Genomic DNA, 18,456 nt, shown 5'->3' with positions numbered 1-18,456 from the left:
CACTAAAGGAGGTCAGTGAGATCAACTGCTCCCACTCCGTTCCCCCCCTCCCCCCCCCTGCGCCCGTCGCATACTCTCTCTCTCTCTCTCACCTTTACCTAGCTTGCCCCATCCCCAACATATCTGCAATCAAATTCAGCCATGAGAAAGCAGACTCAACTCCCCCCATCACAGGAGGCTGCCCCCTACCCACCACAGACCTCGGGCTTCCCCAGCCCCAGCCTCTCTGAGCTGCAGGCTGGGAGCCAGCTCCAATGCGCTGGCAGGCCAGAACTGGAGAGGAACCTGCCTAGACTCCAGGGCATCTCTGTATGGGAAGATGAGGCTGGTGGCAAGAGGCTGTCAACCAACAGGAGATGGAAGGTTCTGCCTGGGCTCAGCAGGGGGCCAAGGGACAGAAGTGACGTGAGTTTGTCTGGCTTTTGTCTCTCAGCTTTTACCTCTCAGGGTTGGAGCATTTTGAGCATGGGTGTCAGACGCTGCAGGCCAGCTCTGCACAGATTTCGGGCCTAATGAGGTGCCCCCTGCTGTAAGCAGGAGGAATTGCATTGGCAAGATGGGGTAGTATGAAACCGGTAAGAGGCCAGGATTAGCATGGCATTTGTTGTACAGCTTCATTATAATGCAGGTGCTCTGGGGTGCCTACTCGGCGCATGAGGGACACATGCAGGGAGCCACCGCATGGCACTGCTCTGCATATCAAGGCCTCTCTGTACAGAAAGGCTGATACTGGCGTGGGCCCCAGCTTAGCCAGGTCAGTCACCTGGTATTTCCACTTGCAGCAGGGAGAGAAGCTTCAGGAGGAAGATGGGGATCCAGCAGAGGGCGTCAGTGAAGACGATGAAGAAGAATCTCTTGGCGATGGCCACTTCCCTGGAGAAGACGCTGCGCTCAGCCGTCTTGGTGGCTGTGGTGTGGATGGAGTAGAACATGCTGGTGTAGGCAAACACGATGGTGACGAAGGCAATGAGGTTCAGACCTGGGGGGGGGGGCAACAACCAGCTATGAGTGTGTCAGAGAGCCAGCCCAGGTGTGCCTGTGCCACACACGGTGGGTGAAACATCAGCTAGCAGATGCCTTCTAATAAAGCAGCCTCTTAGGGCCAATGACCCCTTTCGTCCCCAAGGGAGCAGTGAGAGCCACGTGGACACAGCCGACCTGAGCCGTAATGTGATTCAACAGTAAGCTTCTGCCCTGCTAACATAACAGGAGAGCTTTGGTGAAGCACTCAAGGGCAGCAGCGCTGTGGGTGTCCTGCTGCCTGGCTAGGACTCATTGCCCCATCTGCTTCTCAGATGTGTCTGCACCATGCTAATCTTCTAGCCCTTGCATGCATGAGGCCCTGGTCTCCTAGGGTCTGAGTCTGGCCTTGCTCTCCCAGGAGTGCTTTGGCTGGAGGTGGCCTCGGGCCTGTGGAGTGGCAGGAGGTTTGTTAAGCCACTTTCCCTCTACTGCAGTAACAAGCAGGTGAGCAGTGATTTATAACAGCAGCCTGGGTCTGCCTTAAAGCTCCTGGATCTACACACCGATACTCAGCATCTCCCTGACGCTGGCACTGCATGGCTGCACACCCTCAGCTCTGCTGCCACTGGCATGGACGTGTGCTGTGCCTCTCCGTACGCCACCCCTCCCACGGAGAGCACGGAAATGCTGCACCAGGCTTGGGGGCTTTGTGGGACCACGAAGGGGTCAAGAGGGCAGGCCAAAAAAAAATCCAAAGTTTTGCATAATGTTTCTCGTCAGCCCTCGGGTGTGTACCGGGGCCAACATGCTACCAGCCCTAAGGGGCCAACTTCCCTGGTCCCCTGGCAGCAATGTTCCTTAAGGGGCTAGTATGCTGATTGCTCTCCCCCACTCTCCCTTCATCTCTAGCAACAGCAACAGCATCCTATCTGCCCTCCCTTCCCCACACACCTAGGGCTGCTGCTTTCCTTAGCTGTGCGGGATCAACCCTATTTCAGCCCCTGGCACCCTGGTTGCAGATTGAACTGAGCCAGATGATAACAACAAGCAGCAGCCTGTTGATGGAATCATGTGACCAATCACCGTCAGCTGTCCTGCTGCGGCCCCTATCACTGCAGGGCCTGAGCATCTCCTGCTGTCATGCATTTATCCTCACAGCAGCCCTGTGAGGTGTGGTATCCCCGTTGGAGATGGGGAACAGAGGCACAGAGAGACTAAGCAATTTGCCCAAGGTCACACAGGCCCCTGTGGTGCAGCAAAAAAATTGACCTTGTGTGTCCCAATCTAGCACCCTGCCCACTGGACCATCCTGCCTCTCACTGCACCTTTCCATTACGCTGACTTTCCTGTTTGACTCTGGGGCAGAGCACACATCAGGGAAAGCAAGTTCCAGTCCCATCTATAGCTGCATGGTGCCTACCATCCCCAAGGCTTGGTGGTACTGCTGTAGCGGAGCAGTCATGCCCCATGTCCTGATGATTCCTTACCCAGAAATATCCCGGTGGAGTAGCCCCTGGCTCCTGGTCTCTCGGTCTCGTCGGACTGGAGTGGGAAACACATCCCGTTCCTCCCGTAGTAGTCCCCAAAGGACTCCTTGCACCAGAAGGGGACGAGGGTGAGAGAAAAGCCCAACAACCAGATGACGACCAGCATGGAGAGGGTCTGCTTCTTGCCCGCCCCATAATGGCTGAACGGGAAGACGATGCAGAGGTACTTCTCCAGGGTCATGTACGTCAGCAGCAGGACAGACACCTCCGAGGACAGCATAGCCAGGCTGCCTACCAGCTGGCACTGGATGCTCGCCATCCACACCTGGGCGTGCTTGTTGTACTCGCCGGAGAACTTGAGATCAAAGGCTCCAATGAAGAAGAGATAGATTCCCATCAGACAATCTGCACCTGGGACGGAGACAATGGTGGAGCATCAACCCACGAGGGTAACCCTTGGCAACAGGCCCATGGGCGCAATAAGCCCTTATACAGCTGCTAACAGAAGGCCAAATGTTGCCCTTGGACGGACGGACGCACGCACGCATGCACACACGCTCACTCTTGCCTCACATCGTCCTAGCCAGCCCCTCCATCCCCACTCCTGACTCACAGCAGAGTGATTTGATGGCCATGGTGTGCTGGCTGTTCTCCATGACAATGAAGGACCTCATGAAGATGACAAAGAGGTTCCCAAAGCAGGTGACACATGCGATGACCCAGACGAAGACCCTGAGGATGATGTTGGCCAGGAGGTTCTCGAAGGAGGAGATGCCATCGGTGTTGGGCTTGCAGCTGCGCACGTGCGGAGAGTAGCTGCAATACTGGAACTTCTTAAAGTAGCTGCCAGACAAAGGGATATTGCCTGCGTTAGATCCATGCCCAGGACAGGGGCTCCATCCCTAGAGGCTAACTTGGGAAGAGGCTTGCCTGCCTGGCACAGAGCCTCATGCACCTCCCCAATCTCATCCCCTTGTGCTCCTCCTTCCTCTCCCCACCTCACCTCTCCCAAACAGTCCCCATGCCCTTCTCCTTCCATTTCCTGAGCCACTCTTTTCATCTCCTTGGAGCAGATTCAATCTAAACGGATCATAAATGTCTAAACACCGAGTGAGATGTGCCAGCATGGGCGGGGGGAACAGGGCAGGAGCTGGGAACGTGTCAGCAGAGCTCGCGATGGATGAGCACCAAGGACTTTGCAAGGCTCTAGCCAGCATATACAGCCCTTTAGGCTCACGAGCACTGAACCCCCTCAGGATCAAGGATGGGGTTGAAAATCGCAGGCCATCCCTTAAGGGGGAGTGATGGCTCTGCACTACCCATGGGCCAATTTCCTTGTTTGGGATGCCCACGTTCGTACAAGATCACAACTGCTTTTTATCCCAAAATGCAAGGTCAACATGTAAGCAATCGCCCTCACGGTGCATCCTGACCCCAGTTCAGCAACGCACTTAGGCATCTGCAGAACTTTAAGCATGTGCCTAAGTGCTTTGTTGAATCATGTACTATGTAATGATGCATTTTAATCAATAACTATTCAGTACTTTAAACTAATGTGTACAGAGATTCCCTCCAACTCAGGACCTCTATCAACATACAACATTTCAAAATCAATCCATCATTAAAACCTTTAAAATTCCAGTAACAGGGATTCACATTTTATCCAAGGGTTATTTCATATAAATCCTGTCTTTTAAAACCTCATAAAAGTAATCCTGTATCAGCTTAGCAAAACTCTGCATTTTAAAAGGATGGCAAACTTCAAAGCAAGGCTCATTTCAGTTCTAATTTTACACAAAAAGGGGGGAGAAAATGATGTCCTTTGCTATTGCTCATTAACATTATCCAGGTTTTTAATCGAAACAGACCAATGACAGAAAGTGAAATGTACAGTTACCTTGCACTGTATATGCTTAAACATTTATAATTGGAGAAAACTAACTGCTTTGTTCTCCGCAAGAAAAGACAAAGCAGCTCACAGCTGGCTGGTTAGTGAAATTTGCCCCCATTTTCCAAGATGCCTGTCCAGTTTGTGTATCAATACATCAGTCTTGTTCTTAACTCCTTATGCCCAAGCAGTGTGCCAAAAGGACCACTCATTTGGGTTATTTAGCAGTTGTTTGCAGAGAACTAAACAACAGCTTTATACTATCTGGCCTGAAAACGTCCCTTTTTCAGTTTCACTGTCAACTATAATCTAACTCTATAACCTTCACAGCTACACATCATTACACAAACACACACACGGATTAATGCTGGATAAAACACCTTTAAATATTGTGGCATTTGTGTGTCCCCAAACCTGGAACTTGTTCCCCCATCTCTCTTGGCACACAGACTGTGGCTGCTCTAAACTAAGCCTTGTTGGCTATGACCCTCGAGAGGCCTTTCTGCCAGCTAGGGATTCCCAGAAAGCAGTGTCTTGATCCTGGCACACCCTCTGTGCGGAGTGCCATAGGAATATCTATCTGGGGAGATCCAGCTGTTTTCTGGGCATGGCAGAAGGACATATCGACTGAGGATTGAGCAGGGTTTGTTTAATTTTTCCTGGCACTAACTTCTACCACTGCAACAGAAGCTCCCCCTCCCAATCCTATTCCCCACTCCCAAGTACTCACATGTGAGACAGATTGGTGAGTTTCTGGAACATGCGGGTCTGGACATTGGGGATCTCCAGACCTTCAATACTCCTGTAAAAATCAATGCAACAGAAGACATGAGCTAGGTTGGCTCTCCACCTGGCCTGAGGCGACAGGCTCAAGGGGCCTGAGGGGAGGCAGAGCTATTCAGTGTATTCAGTGTCTGTGCTGCTGTTCACACTTACAGAGAGCGCAGGTGGGGCAGGCTGTCAAATTGGTTGGCAAAGATCTGCCTCAGGGGGTTGTAGGAAATATTCCTGCAAATGGAAAAAACAGAGTCTTTCTTTCTAGAAACTCCCCACACTACCTGAAAGCAGAGCTCTCCCCAGTGCAGCCCATAGAGATGATGCTTGCTTATGTTAAATAGAAATATGCTGAAATGTGAATAGAGAGCAGTTTGTGGGCCTAAATTTGGGCTTGATAATAATAAGGCCTAGTAATATATGAGGGAAGTGAGACAATTCAGAGGCAAGTTAGAGATAAGCTAGGATATAACCCCAGGTCATGTTGTAAACATATTTTGGTTTTAACAAGTGGTTTAGAGAAAATGTGAATGTGTTGGCAGCATGTTATCTGTATTGATAGTTATCGGAGTGGTATTTACGCAGACGTTAATTAAAATGATGTTTAGTGTTAAATAACCAATAAGAAAATAAAAATATTTAATTATGGTAGCAGAAATATAAATATGGTAGAAGGGAGGCTTAATGCTAATTGATTACGGGGTGTTCGTATAATTGATTATAAAAGGGTAGTGCTCTGCTTTTAGGTTAGCACGCTCATCCACCATCAAGGTACCATTAGAGAAAGGATTATACACCCCTTCTTCTCATGCAGGGAGTGAGCCCCCCCCACCCCCCCGACGCACCAGTTCATCTTGGACTGCGGGGACCACTGCAGTGTGAGGTTATAGTGTAATGGCTGTTGGTTTGCACTGATTATTTTATTTTGATTCTATCCCCCACTGGGTCAGTCACAGTTCTTCACTAAATCTGTAACTGCCCTGGAGGCTCGAACCCGAACGTGTTCCGTCTGGTTCTATGCCTTAGCTGCAAACTATTAACTGGGAACACATAAACCAAGGCCACACGAGGAGCAAATCCATGGCAGACCTTCCCCTGGCCTCAGACTCCCCGGCCTCCCTTGAAACAGTAACATACCCGCTGTTACATACTGGCTGCCACTGTCACGGTCAACCTAGGGAGACCACCTGCAAGTATGAGGGAATGCACTGTGCCTTGGAAGGCAGAGCAGTGTAATGGACTGATGAACAGCACAAGATAAGAGCTGGGTACTGTTATTGTTCCTCTGCTGAAGCTGCCAGAACAGGGCGAAGCAGTGCTGTGGGCCCAGACCACTGGTTCCTTTCAATTAGGCCAACCAACAACTGGCCGCTATTGCGGGTGTCACTTATCTGGGTTGGATTTGACGCACTGACTCAGAAGCAAAAGATTGGTTAGCACCTGGGAGGCATGGCCAGAAAGGATTAAACATCCTGCAAAACAAATAACCCTCAAAAGACATGTGGGGAGATAATGTTTATGGTTTTGTGTATTTACATATGTATGAATAGGGTCCAGAATGTAATCAACAGTCCCTGTCTATGCTGTATTCTGAATCAAAAGAGCATCCTAGCATTTAAATGAATTGTAAACACGGGATATCTCAGTATTCAACACTCTTTGAAATGTACTGTGAATGGTGGAGGAACAAGCAAATTGCCTTATGTTAATTCCCTAGCTAAGTACCAGTGATGAACGTCCTTCAAAGTCATCCTAATTACCTTTTGTTCCCCGAGGAACTCCCAACTTGTCAAAGAGGACATGAAATTGTATAAAAGACCCTTGGGTCCTGATTCTTTCATCTCAGATCTGCTTGAGGCTTCATACGGGGGAGCTTAGGCAAAAGGACTGAGATCCCAGACTTAAATTGGAACATCCTGCAATGACTTTGGACTATAACCTATGAACTATTTCTGAAAGAACTCTTTGCAGCTACAAAGCTCACCATCCTGCTATGAATCTGAACCTCAATGAATTGAACTCATGTCTGTATGTATACTGATCTTTTTACCATTCTCGCTCTCTGGTTTGTTTTTAATAAATTTTAGTCTAGTTAATAAGAATCGGCTGTAGTGTGTATTTGGGTAAGATCTGGAATATTCATTAACCTGGGAGGTAATGTGTCTGATCCTTTGGGATTGGTAGAACCTTTTCTTTTATATGATGAAATAAGATTTACAGAAATTTTCATCATATTTGACGTGGGTGCCTGGATGGAGGCCTAAGGCTGGATCACTTTAAGGGAACGGTGTTGTTTGGACTTCTGAGTAACCAGTGAGGTAATAAAGAAGCTGTTTTAGGCTGGCTTGGTAAATCTAAGTATTGGACTATCCACCAGCTTTCTGGGGTTTGGCTGCCCCATTCTTTGTAGTTCACCCTAATTAAGTGACCATAGCTGGCCCCCACTGGGACCCTGGTCACAGCCCATTAACAATCCCCTGAGCCAGGTGGTCCCCCTAGAGCTGCACTCTGCGCACCCCTCATGGACAGCTGGCTGCCTATGCTGCTCCCTGTGGTACCCCTTGAAGACCCTTTATAGTAACAAATGCCAGAGGGTCGTCTCAGTCTAAGGCTTGGGGAGCTCCAATACAGTACTCACAGCTGCTGGAGGTCTTGCAGGTTACTGAATAAAGATGGTGGAAGTTCCTCCAGTCTATTGTTAGACAGGTCACTGGGTAAACAGAAGCAAGATTTCAGACAGCTGGTTGTTGGGGTTCGGGGAGGGGGAGGGCACTATATGCACACATCATAAAACTGTTACAACTGGGTAGCAAATGATAGTCCCAAGAATGGCTCAGAGCTGACGTAACTAGAACGTTGCAGGTCTGTGCATGTTAAGGTGCTTGCAGAGTTCTTTGTAAGTGGGCAGGATTGGGGGCAGGTGAAGCATAGCAGAAGGCATGCAGATTAGGGCAGAGGTGCTTGGCAGAGCTAAGGGGGGACCCCAGGACTGGAATAGCAGGCAGTGCTGCTGGTTAGGCTTGTGGTGCATTAGAATATAACATAAGAACGGCCATCCTGGGTCAGACCAATGGTCCATCTAGCCCAGTATCCTGTCTTCCAACAGGGCCCAGTGCCAGATTCTTCAGAGGGAATGAACAGAAGAGGGAAATTAGCAAGTGATCCATCCTCTGTCATACAGTCCCCTCTTTTGGCAGAGACTTAATGACACCCAGAGCATGGGACTGCATCACTGATAATTTTGGCTAATAGCCATCGATGGACCTATCCTCCATGAATTTATCGAATTCTTTTTTTTCACCCAGTTATACTTTGGGCCGTCACAACAAGTTCCACAGGCTGACTGTGTGTTGTGTGAAGAAATACTTCCTTATGTTTGTTAGAAACCTGTTGCCTATTAATTTAATTGGGTGATCCTGGTGCTTGTGTTATGTGAAGGGGTAAATAACACTTCCTTAGTCACTTTCTCCACACCAGTCATGATTTTTTAGCCCTCTGTTGTCTCCCCCCCTTAGTTGTCTCTTTTCTAAGTTGAAAAGTCCCAGTCTTTTTAATCTCTCCTCATACGGAAGCCGTTCCATACCCCTCATCATTTTTGTTGCCCTTCACTGTATTTTTTCCAAAGTCTTTCCAATATATTTTTTGAGATGGGGTGAGAGATCCCTTTGGAATTCTTCCTAGATTTAACTATCTTGAGTAATTTTGTATCATCTGCAAATTTTGCACCTCATTTTCCAGATCACTTATGAACATGCTGATATTGCCCAGCCTGTGTGGGAGTGCAGGACAGGAACAGGAAAGGGTGCAGAACTGGGAGAAGGGGAAGCTTGGACCCACCTACCAGCACTATATCCAGCAACATCAGTGTTCCACTTTCATAAGAATCAAATAGATGTAGAGGTTATTAAAAGCTACCTGTAGGTGGAGCAGCCAAGCACATCAAGTGTCAGGAAACTATTCACCAAGGGAAGAAGAATAGATCCCCCCACAGGATCATGAGCAAATGATCACTGTCAAGACAGTGGCACAATCACAACAACCACTGACATGCCGTTGATCACGAGGGGTGGGAGAGGGGCACTGCAGCAGGGCAAATCAACAGTGAGACTTACAGCTCCACCAGTCTGTTCAGTTTGGAAAATGCCCCTTCCTGGATCCATTTGATCTTGTTTCTGCGCAGAATCCTGACGGAGGAGAGAGAAGCTCTAGTGAAAAGCAGCCTTTCATTTCCCAGTTACTTCCGGGGACTCTGATGACCTTAGAACTGAGCATGGCATGAAGGAGATCTTAACGTTGGAATTCTGAGAGGCTTGTTTGAGGCCACGCTCCCAGGCCTGCTCTATTTCTTACATAGCACGTGTTTACTGCTAAACTTGTGACAGTCCCACTGATACACTCACATGGCCCCAAACTCCACATCCAAACACTTATATTTGGGGAAGAGCAGCTCCAGGGTTGAACTGTGGGGTTCAGGGACAGCTCACAACTAAACACAGAATCAGATGAGTCCATAAGAATCTGTCAGAACCTCCAGCCTGAGCTGGGGAGACTCTGTCAGAGACCATTTGGGTAGCCAGAGAGAGAGAGAGAGAGATGCAATGAATGTAAACCAAACAGAGCTGACAGTGCAACCCAACACTACACGAAGCTCAGCTGGCTCCAAGACAAATTCAGAACTCAGGAGGGTTCGTTGTCTGCGATTTGGGCACCTTTGGTATGACCATCTGTATCCAGTATTGAATGAACCATGGTTTTTCCAGTGCAGCCACACGTTGTGTCACTTAATGAGGTGGCAGTTTGGAGGGAGTTTTAGTGCAATCTCTGGATTTGACCCCTAGGCCCTCAGTGAAAAATCAAGGGAGGGATATAACTGAACAACATGCTCAGACAACTTCCTGAAGCCCTGAACATTCGTTCATGGCTCTGGCGAGGAAGTGGAACTGCTGCCCCTGCCACATGGAGGATATTTCCAGACCCCTCAAACCTATACATCAGCTACTCCTTTTACTAGCTGAACTATGGCGCTCAGCTCCCCAGGTTGGGAGTTGTGGTACAGGAGGGCCTGCCCTGGATGTAGTTTGCTTATGACCATTGTGTGTGTGTGTGTTTATTGTCTATGGAAGATATTCTCCAGCCAGGCTGTGGCCACCCTAATTGTGGGGGAGTGAATGGGAATGCTGCACTGAGAGCGGCTCAAGTCCTTGCCAAATATTTAATATAGGAATATCCACCCCAAATGCTTAGTTGTCAGATCCTCACTATCACCAGACCTCAGCTAGGCTGGGATAGGTGCAGAGAGAAGACAGAGTGAGGGAAGGAGCGCTGGGCTGGGGAGGTTCTTCCCGCTGTCTCACACTACCCCACATATTAGCCTCTTCTTGTCTGTTTCATCTCCTCATAAAGCTGTCACTTGTGCTGGTGTCAATGGCAGGGCGTGTTTATGCTCCCGTCTTGCCCCGGCTTATGTTTCCATGACGCTGCCATAACTGTTCTTAGAAACACATTCCTGATCAAAGCCAAAAGTGCTTGGCTGCTTGGCTTGAAGGAAGCATTGCATTGTGGGGAGGGAGCCACTCACTCTCCTCCCATCTTTGGCAGCATGGGGCAGGGAGAGTCCTTGCTAAGGGAACACAGGGCTCAGCCTCTTGGGATAAAATGTCTCGTGGCCTCCTCTGTGACCCATACAGGCTGGTTCAAGGAGCTGTACCCAGCTTTCTGTGGCTGAAAATAGGTCCTTCCAAAGCATTCATTCCTTTGAGAAGGTACCAAGGGGGGAGCTGAGGGTGGATCATTGACAACGTCCCCTGGAAATCACTGCAAAATACAAACGCGTCTTCAGTCTGCAATCCAGCCCCCGTGCGACACACGCACGAGTCTCTGTCTCAGTCCCTTTGTTAATGGCTGCTCACTTCTTACTTTCCCTGGGAGTAATAAGTGTTGGCAGTCCCCACAAATGGGTTATAGAGGGCAGGGAAGTATGAAGCGCCCTGCTCCAAAGCTGCATGCCAAAGACGGGTCGGGGCCCAGCAGGAAAGTGAAATGCTGTAAGGCTGCTACTTCAGTGGAGACTGTACTGCTCCCTGCTTTGGGGTTCCCACAATGCCCACACGCTACAAAGCCATCAGGCTCACTTCGGGTACGCCTACACTGCAAGCAAACACCCCCGCTGGCCTGTTTCAGGGGCTGGCAAGGCTGGGCTAAGGGACTGTTTAATTTCAGTGTAGATGTTTAGGCTCTTCTTGGACCCTCCCACTTCACAGTGTCCTAGAGACCATGCGCTAACCGAATGGCTACACTGAATTTAAACAGTCCCTTAGCCCGAGCCACATGAGCCCAAGTCAGCTGGCATGGGCCAGCCACGGGTGTCTAGTTGCTGTGTAGACATTTCCTCAGTTGCAGGGAGCTGAACCCCAGCTCTAGAGGGGGCAGGAGCATACAGGGGCAGAGTCCGGGCACCATACACAGAGAGAGCAGGAACTCCTGGGTATTGAGTTCTGGACTGTGCTGCCGATACTCCATCAGCAGCAGGCTTGTTCCCAGGGGGTCTGGGAAAGCTCAGAATTACAAGGTTTCATAGACTCATAGAAATGTAGGGCTGGAGGGACCTCGAGAGCTCATCTAGTCCAGTCCCCTGGGCTGAGGCATTTGGAAACACCTGGGATCACTCGAGGATGAAATGCATCAATTGGAATCAGCGTAGCAGCCGTGTTAGTCTGTATCCGTAAAAAGAACAGGAGTACTTGTGGCACCTTAGAGACTAACAAATTTATTAGAGCATAAGCTTTCGTGAGCTACAGCTCACTTCATCGGATGCATTCAGTGGAAAATATAGTGGGGAGATTTTATATATACAGAGAACATGAAACAATGGGTGTGTTACCATACACACTGTAATGAGAGTGATCAGGAAAGGTGAGCTATTTCCAGCAGGAGAGCCGGGGGGTTGGGGGGTGAACCTTTTGTAGTGATAATCAAGGTGGGCCATTTCCAGCAGTTTACAAGGACAGTAGGAGGGGAAATAAACAAGGGGAAATAGTTTTACTTTGTGTAAAACCATCCACTCCCAGTCTTTATTCAAGCCTAAGTTAATTGTATCTAGTTTGCAAATTAATTCCAATTCAGCAGTCTCTCGTTGGAGTCTGTTTTTGAAGTTTTTTTGTTGAAGAATTGCCACTTTTAGGTCTGTAATCGAGTGACCAAAGAGATTGAAGTGTTCTCCGACTGGTTTTTGAATGTTATAATTCTTGACGTCTGATTTGTGTCCATTTATTCTTTTACGTAGAGACTGTCCAGTCTGGCCAATGTACATGGCAGAGGGGCATTGCTGGCACATGATGGCATATATCACATTGGTAGATGCGCAGGTGAATGAGCCTCCGATAGTGTGGCTGATGTGATTAGGCCCTATGAAATACTCACCTGCAACCACACACCACACAACAAAAACACTAACCCAGGAACCTATCTTTGCAACAAAGCCCATTGCCAACTGTGTCCACATATCTATTCAGGGGACACCATCATAGGGCCTAATCACATCAGCCACACTATCAGAGGCTCTATGATTAATTATTTAAGCCTTCCAAATCCCTTCCGGGTGAGTGAGTAACTGGGTGTGTCAAGCTTACTTGGGGATTATACGATTGTTAACACAGCATCATAACTATGCTTGGGGAATGGGGAAATCTTCCTATGGATACACGATGGGATCCTGCCAAAGCCACTATCAGCTACTGTTCGGATAAACCTTGGATTTACTCACCTACTCCAATCTGACAGCTTTGGGAAAGGATCCAGTGCCCTGGATAATAATCACCCCTCACTTTGGGAGGACAGGCTTGACTGCACATTCCATTCCTTCCTTTCATGCCACTGTCCCATGGACAATTTGTAGCTTGTGTATATGAATAACATATACATGGCATGCAAGTTTATTATCCTTATCTTGCAGGGCTCCAGAGGCTGAGCCTTCTGGGAAATATATCAACATCATGTTTAGGAAAACTAGACTCTAGGACAGGGCTGCATCGTCTCTGGGAGAATTCTTTGGCTGTGTGAGCTCCTGGAAAGCACTAGTGCTATAACGTGATACTGTAAACGAACACTGCAGGCCAGATATTAAATTGACCAAAAATAGGCTTTAGGAATGAAGGGCAAAAAAAAGAACTCGCAGGTGTTTAACAGGCTGAGAACCTGCTAGGCAGGCTAACAGACGAATGTAAAAGGGATGTTAGTGCTAGTGAAAGGTTTTGGGTGGAGAGCAAATCGCTTTACCCACACGGCAGCTACAGGGTGGGCAGCAGAAAGGTGAGCTGTCTCCACATACCACCCTCTGCCTTAGCCCTGCATCCAGGGGTACTAGCTCACTCTCCATGGTTTGTAATGTGGACAGGTGTTAGCCAGGCACTGGACTGACACTCACCAGCTCATGTCTTGTTGGTCACCGAATGGCCATCAATGGCTTTTGCTCATTACTAACCTGAGCAGATGTCAAAGCAGCGAACTAGAGGTGAGATCTCTGGACCCCATTATCAAGTATAAATGCAGATGTACAACCGACATTTAAAATACCATGAAATTGTCTCTATTGTTGCTGTTTATAAACATAGCTTGTGTGCCATAAAATGGATTCAAGATGCAAGCGCTGCAGTAGGGACAAAGCAGCCTAGCTCTGTTGAAGTCATTGGAACTGCACTGATTTATACCAGCTGAGAACCTGGCCCAGGATCGCTGGTGTTACACCCAATTCATAGCGTCCCTTCCAGCGACTGTACGTGCATGACCCAGCTGAGAGATGGGGTCCCTGGCGATTTCGCCCATGCAGGTGAGGGTTGAAGGTGTGACTGCATAGCCACGCCAGATCCCACTCCCCCCCTGCCCCCCCGCACCTTAGTGTTTGACCGGTGGAGGGTTGGTACTCACAGCACAGTGAAGGTGCTGCATTCCTGGAACACTGAGCTTCTCAGAGTATGGATCTGGTTTCCTTCCAGCTCCCTAGAGAAAGAGCAGTAGTTGGGTTTTCTTGGATAGCAATCCTTCACCTTATTGATTCCCCTCCAATCTAGATGTCCTCGGCCAGACAAATTGTCGTTTCCCCCTGGACAGAAGGGAGCCTATCCCGATGCCACCCATGAGAGCAGAGCTCCTGACCCCAGTTGCCTGGCAGGGGTGTGAGAACTGACCCCAAAGATCGTAGCCTCTGGTCCTGCTTTCTGCGTCACTGTCAAAAATTCCACTATCCCCTCGTCTCCCAGGCTCACGACCTCCCTAGCCTTATTGTTTCCTTTCTCTGATCCAGGCTCTCACTCTGGCCTTTCTTTGCTTCCTATCTAATATCCACCCTTTCCCCTCCCTCCCTTCTGTTAAAACACCTTTGCTTGTCTCCTGCAGCCTTCTCCTCTCTGCCCTCCTTGCCCCCGCCCCCTTTCAAGGCCAGCCAAATCACCTCAAGCTAACCCCTGCTCTGATCTGGTCTACCCCGCTGCCCTGCAGAATACCAAGAGAGACACAGCTGCTTCTCCTCTCCCCTAGCCTGCACGGGCAAAACCCCCACCCAACCTGCTCACGAGAATGCCATTGGCGGGGGTGGGCTGAGGTGCCTGTGCATTACTCTGGCTAACCCAATGCCACAGCCTTTGCCAGACCTCCACACCAGGGCAGGTACTCACAGCCAGCTGAGCTTTGGCATCTCTGCACAAATGGAAGTGTTGGGCATGCTACTCAAGGAGTTGTTCAGCATGTACCTGGTTGGGAAGCAATAAGGAAACCTATATTAACGCCTAGTACATGTGCCTAGTACACAGACAGTCACTAATGCCTCTGGGCCTGAAATGCAGTTACTCCTCTATGCAGAATACAGTAAGTGCAACATGTCACTAGGCCTGTCCTCGCAGTCTGTCTGTCATAGACAGCGCTCCAATGGCTCCCGCGGTAGGAGGGATTCACATCCACTGTGTCCAGAGATGACAGATCATTGAGCCCATCCATTGCACAGATATTAGTGGTTGCTCTTAGTTTCACTCATTTTCTTTAGGGTACTGACACAGATAAGCACAATTTATAGATAAGACTATCTTCAGCCACAGCTGAACTGCAAACCTGGCAAAGTAGGGTGCGGGGTTCCTGTGGAAATGATGGCATATGATCGTGTAGTGGCAGACCGTATCCTAATGCAGGCATACAGGAGGGCCAAAATCAGATTGCACAGGCAACCCACAGCAATCGCAGGGAAAGGCCTGCTCAGTCTGGGTAGCCCTGGCTGGAGCATGCTTGCTGCAGACAGCAGTTTCAGAGAATGTAGCTCCCTAACCCTAGCAAGGCTCTGCCAAGCTGGTGGGAACTTAGATTTTTCCAAAGGTTTACAACGTGGCCAAACGTAGGTAGTTTTCCCCAAGAACAACGAAAGACACATCCCTGCCAAGTCCCTGCTCCAGGGCATGGAGGTGCTCTAGCGTCTCAACAAAATGGCTGTAGAATTTTTTTTAACAGGAGCAAAACAAAGCATTCCCCCCTAATCTTGTTCCGATTGAACCATTTTTGCTGAAATATCCCAAAACCATTCAGCCTGAGGCACATGCCTGGCACGGAAAATGTCAGACAAACAATTAAAGTTTGGCAAAATTGTAAGAAAATGAAAACAGGGCCATAGACTGTGAAGTGTTGGGCAACATCATGTATAGGTGGCAGTAGCAGCTCTGCCTATAATTAAGTGCCAGACACTGAGATCTTTATTCAGGCAAAACTCCCACTGGAGATTTGCCTGCATTAGGACAGAATAATAGCTGTAAGATTTGGCCTTAAATACAGTGCAGCAAGGGAAAGGAATGGTATAGATCAGGGATGGTCAGCCTGAGAAGGAGCCAGAATTTACTCATGTACATTGCCAAAGAGCCATAGTTATACGTCAGCAGTGCCCCCATCAGCTCCCTACCCCCCGCTCCCAGTGCCTCCCACCCGCCAGCATCCCTGCTGATCAGTGCTTCCCCATCCCTCCCTGAACCTCCTGATCAGCTGTTTTGTAGTGTGCAGGATGCTCTGGGGGAGGGGCGAGGGCATGGCAGGCTCAGGGGAAGGGGTGGGAAGGGGTGGAGTGGGGGCAGGGTCTGTGGCAGTGTCAGGGGTTGAGCAGTGAGCGCCCCCCCCCCCCCCCCGGCACATTGGAAAGTTGGCACCTATAGCTCCAGCCCCAAAGTCGGTGCCTATACAAGGAGCCGCATATTAACTTCTGAAGAGCCGCATGTGGCTCCGGAGCCACAGGTTGGCCACCCCAGGTGTAGATCAGTGTTTCTCAACCGGTGGGTCACAAGCATTGTGGGGAGGGAGTCACTCACAAATGACAATTCGGGGGAGGAAGGGAAGTCCAAAGCATTAAAACTTTTATTACTATCTCAAGCAAAGAAAATCCTGCTTTCCCGATCCCCATACTCCCTTTTCCTTCAGAGTAACACATTCTGTCAACCTCTTGAAACATACACATCAATTGTATAGCCTTAGCGTTATCGTTATACATTTTTTTCACTCTTATTTTTATAGTAAATGTAATGAGGTCATGAAAAATGTTCACTTTAAGTAAGGGATCACCAGCCTGAAATGGTTGAGAAACACTGGCCTAGGGGATGGGAATGAGATATGCAGCATCAAGGACAATATGGAAGTGGGACCCCAGAGACCCCAGAGCACTGGCTCCAGACTTACAGGAAGTACAGAGATTTCAACCCCACAAAAGTCGCTGGGAGGATCTTGGCAATTCTGTTGTTATCCAGCATTCTGGAAGGAGAAGAGGGAAAGGTGGTGCCCCAGAAGAACAGACTTTAGATGGAGAGGCAACTCCATAGGAACAAAGTTGGGGCTCTACTAGGTTAGGAAGGAGAGACCATCTCACAGGCTTACATTTAGCTCTAAATTGTCCCTGAAGGAGATGTTTTTTTCCCTTTCTCCCTGACAGCAGAAATCCAAGTAACATCAGCTTCCTCCTCTCCTTCACTGCCTGGTCCCTCCCCTGTCCATCTTCACCCCCTGCCCAAGCCAGAGGAGATGAGTACATAGACCACCCCTTTGAATTTCTACCCAGAGCGTTCTGGCTGATGTGCTTGCTCCGAGTTCAGAGTCTGGCTTCTTTCACATTCAGGGGGCTGCTGGATTTTTTTCTTTTGCTACAAAAATAAATGATAAATTAAAAGTCCACTTAGGGAATTTGAGAGTTAAGGGCAAATGCGGCTCCCCCAAAGATTTGGTGGCTGATTGGACCACCCTGAGTGAGCTGCTCCTCAGGTTTTGTCTAGGCTATTTAAGGGAGAGGTTGGTTGATCATGTGGCAAATTATGAGGATGGGACTCTGAAGGGCTGGGAGCTTGGGAAGTTCTCTCTCCAGGCTGAGCTAAGCTCAGTAAGGCAGCCATCCTGCAAAGCAGACATTATTGTTCCACTTCGCTAGTGACCCCCTGTATGGGGTCCATATGCAGCACCACAGACCTGAGGAAGAACTGCCTGGGTGCCCATACAGGGGTCACCAGTGAAGAGGAACAATAATATCTGCTTTGCAAGATGGCTGCCTTACTGAGCTTAGCTCAGCCTGGAGAGAGAACTTCCCAGCCCTTCAGAGTCCCAGCCTCACAATTTGTCACATGATCAACCAACCTCTCCCTTAAATAGCCTAGACAAAACCTGAGGAGCAGCTCACTCAGGGTGGTCCAGGGTGCCAATCTGCCACCAAATCTTTGTGGGGAGCCACACTGGTATATGCACGTGCACACACCCTGCCCTGTCTGATCAGACCAGTATTTAGTCCACCTAGGCCAGTATCCTGTCTCCAGTAGCAGCCAGCAATGGATGCTTCAGAAGGTGCAAGAAACCCCATTGTGGGCAATTACGGATTAACCTGCCCAGAGAGAATGTTTCTTCCTAATCCCATAGGTTACCAGTTGTCTTATGCCCTATTGCAGGAGGGTTTATATCTCTGATATGCTTAATCCTGTCTACTATCACCGTGATATTCTCCTTATCCATATAGAGGTCTAATCCATGTGGGAATCTTGCTAAACTCTTGGCCTCAACGAAATCTTGTGGTGTGGGGAGAGACAATTGCCCAGCCTAATGAATCCCACTGTGCGAGTATTATCCCTGATATTCAGGCAAACCTGGCCTTAAACTCAACTCCATCCCCTTACTCCTCATTGGACCCCGGTGGGCCACCCAGTGGAAAGAGGCACTTACAGCCATTCAAGATGACGCAGATCCTGGAAGACTCTTGGCTTCAGCTCAGTGATGTTATTGTGACTCAGGAACCTGGAATTGTTAAAGAGAAGAGAAGAAAGGTGACCTTGGGTTGATGCTGTTGGTCAAACT

At 49.0% G+C, this 18,456-nt stretch overlaps 1 protein-coding gene across 2 annotated transcripts in view; it reads right to left on the bottom strand.

Moving 5' to 3' along the window:
* Positions 1-18,456, bottom strand: part of LOC141994266 (relaxin receptor 1-like) — a 48,865-nt gene that overhangs the window by 7,158 nt on the left and 23,251 nt on the right. For both annotated transcript variants that reach the window (XM_074964511.1, XM_074964512.1), the window contains 11 exons: positions 18,325-18,396; positions 16,807-16,878; positions 14,781-14,855; positions 14,035-14,106; positions 9,225-9,296; positions 7,751-7,822; positions 5,275-5,346; positions 5,069-5,140; positions 3,064-3,293; positions 2,451-2,861; positions 764-979 (listed from right to left, as the gene is read on the bottom strand). In XM_074964511.1, the coding sequence (XP_074820612.1) occupies positions 764-979; positions 2,451-2,861; positions 3,064-3,293; positions 5,069-5,140; positions 5,275-5,346; positions 7,751-7,822; positions 9,225-9,296; positions 14,035-14,106; positions 14,781-14,855; positions 16,807-16,878; positions 18,325-18,396 (1,436 nt within the window). The remainder of the gene's footprint in view (positions 1-763; positions 980-2,450; positions 2,862-3,063; positions 3,294-5,068; positions 5,141-5,274; positions 5,347-7,750; positions 7,823-9,224; positions 9,297-14,034; positions 14,107-14,780; positions 14,856-16,806; positions 16,879-18,324; positions 18,397-18,456) is intronic.

The sequence above is a fragment of the Natator depressus genome, chromosome 9 (assembly GCF_965152275.1).
Source record: "Natator depressus isolate rNatDep1 chromosome 9, rNatDep2.hap1, whole genome shotgun sequence".
NCBI lineage: Eukaryota > Metazoa > Chordata > Testudines > Cheloniidae > Natator > Natator depressus.
Note: the sequence above shows the minus strand (reverse complement) of the source record. Positions and strands in the feature narration are given on the sequence as shown.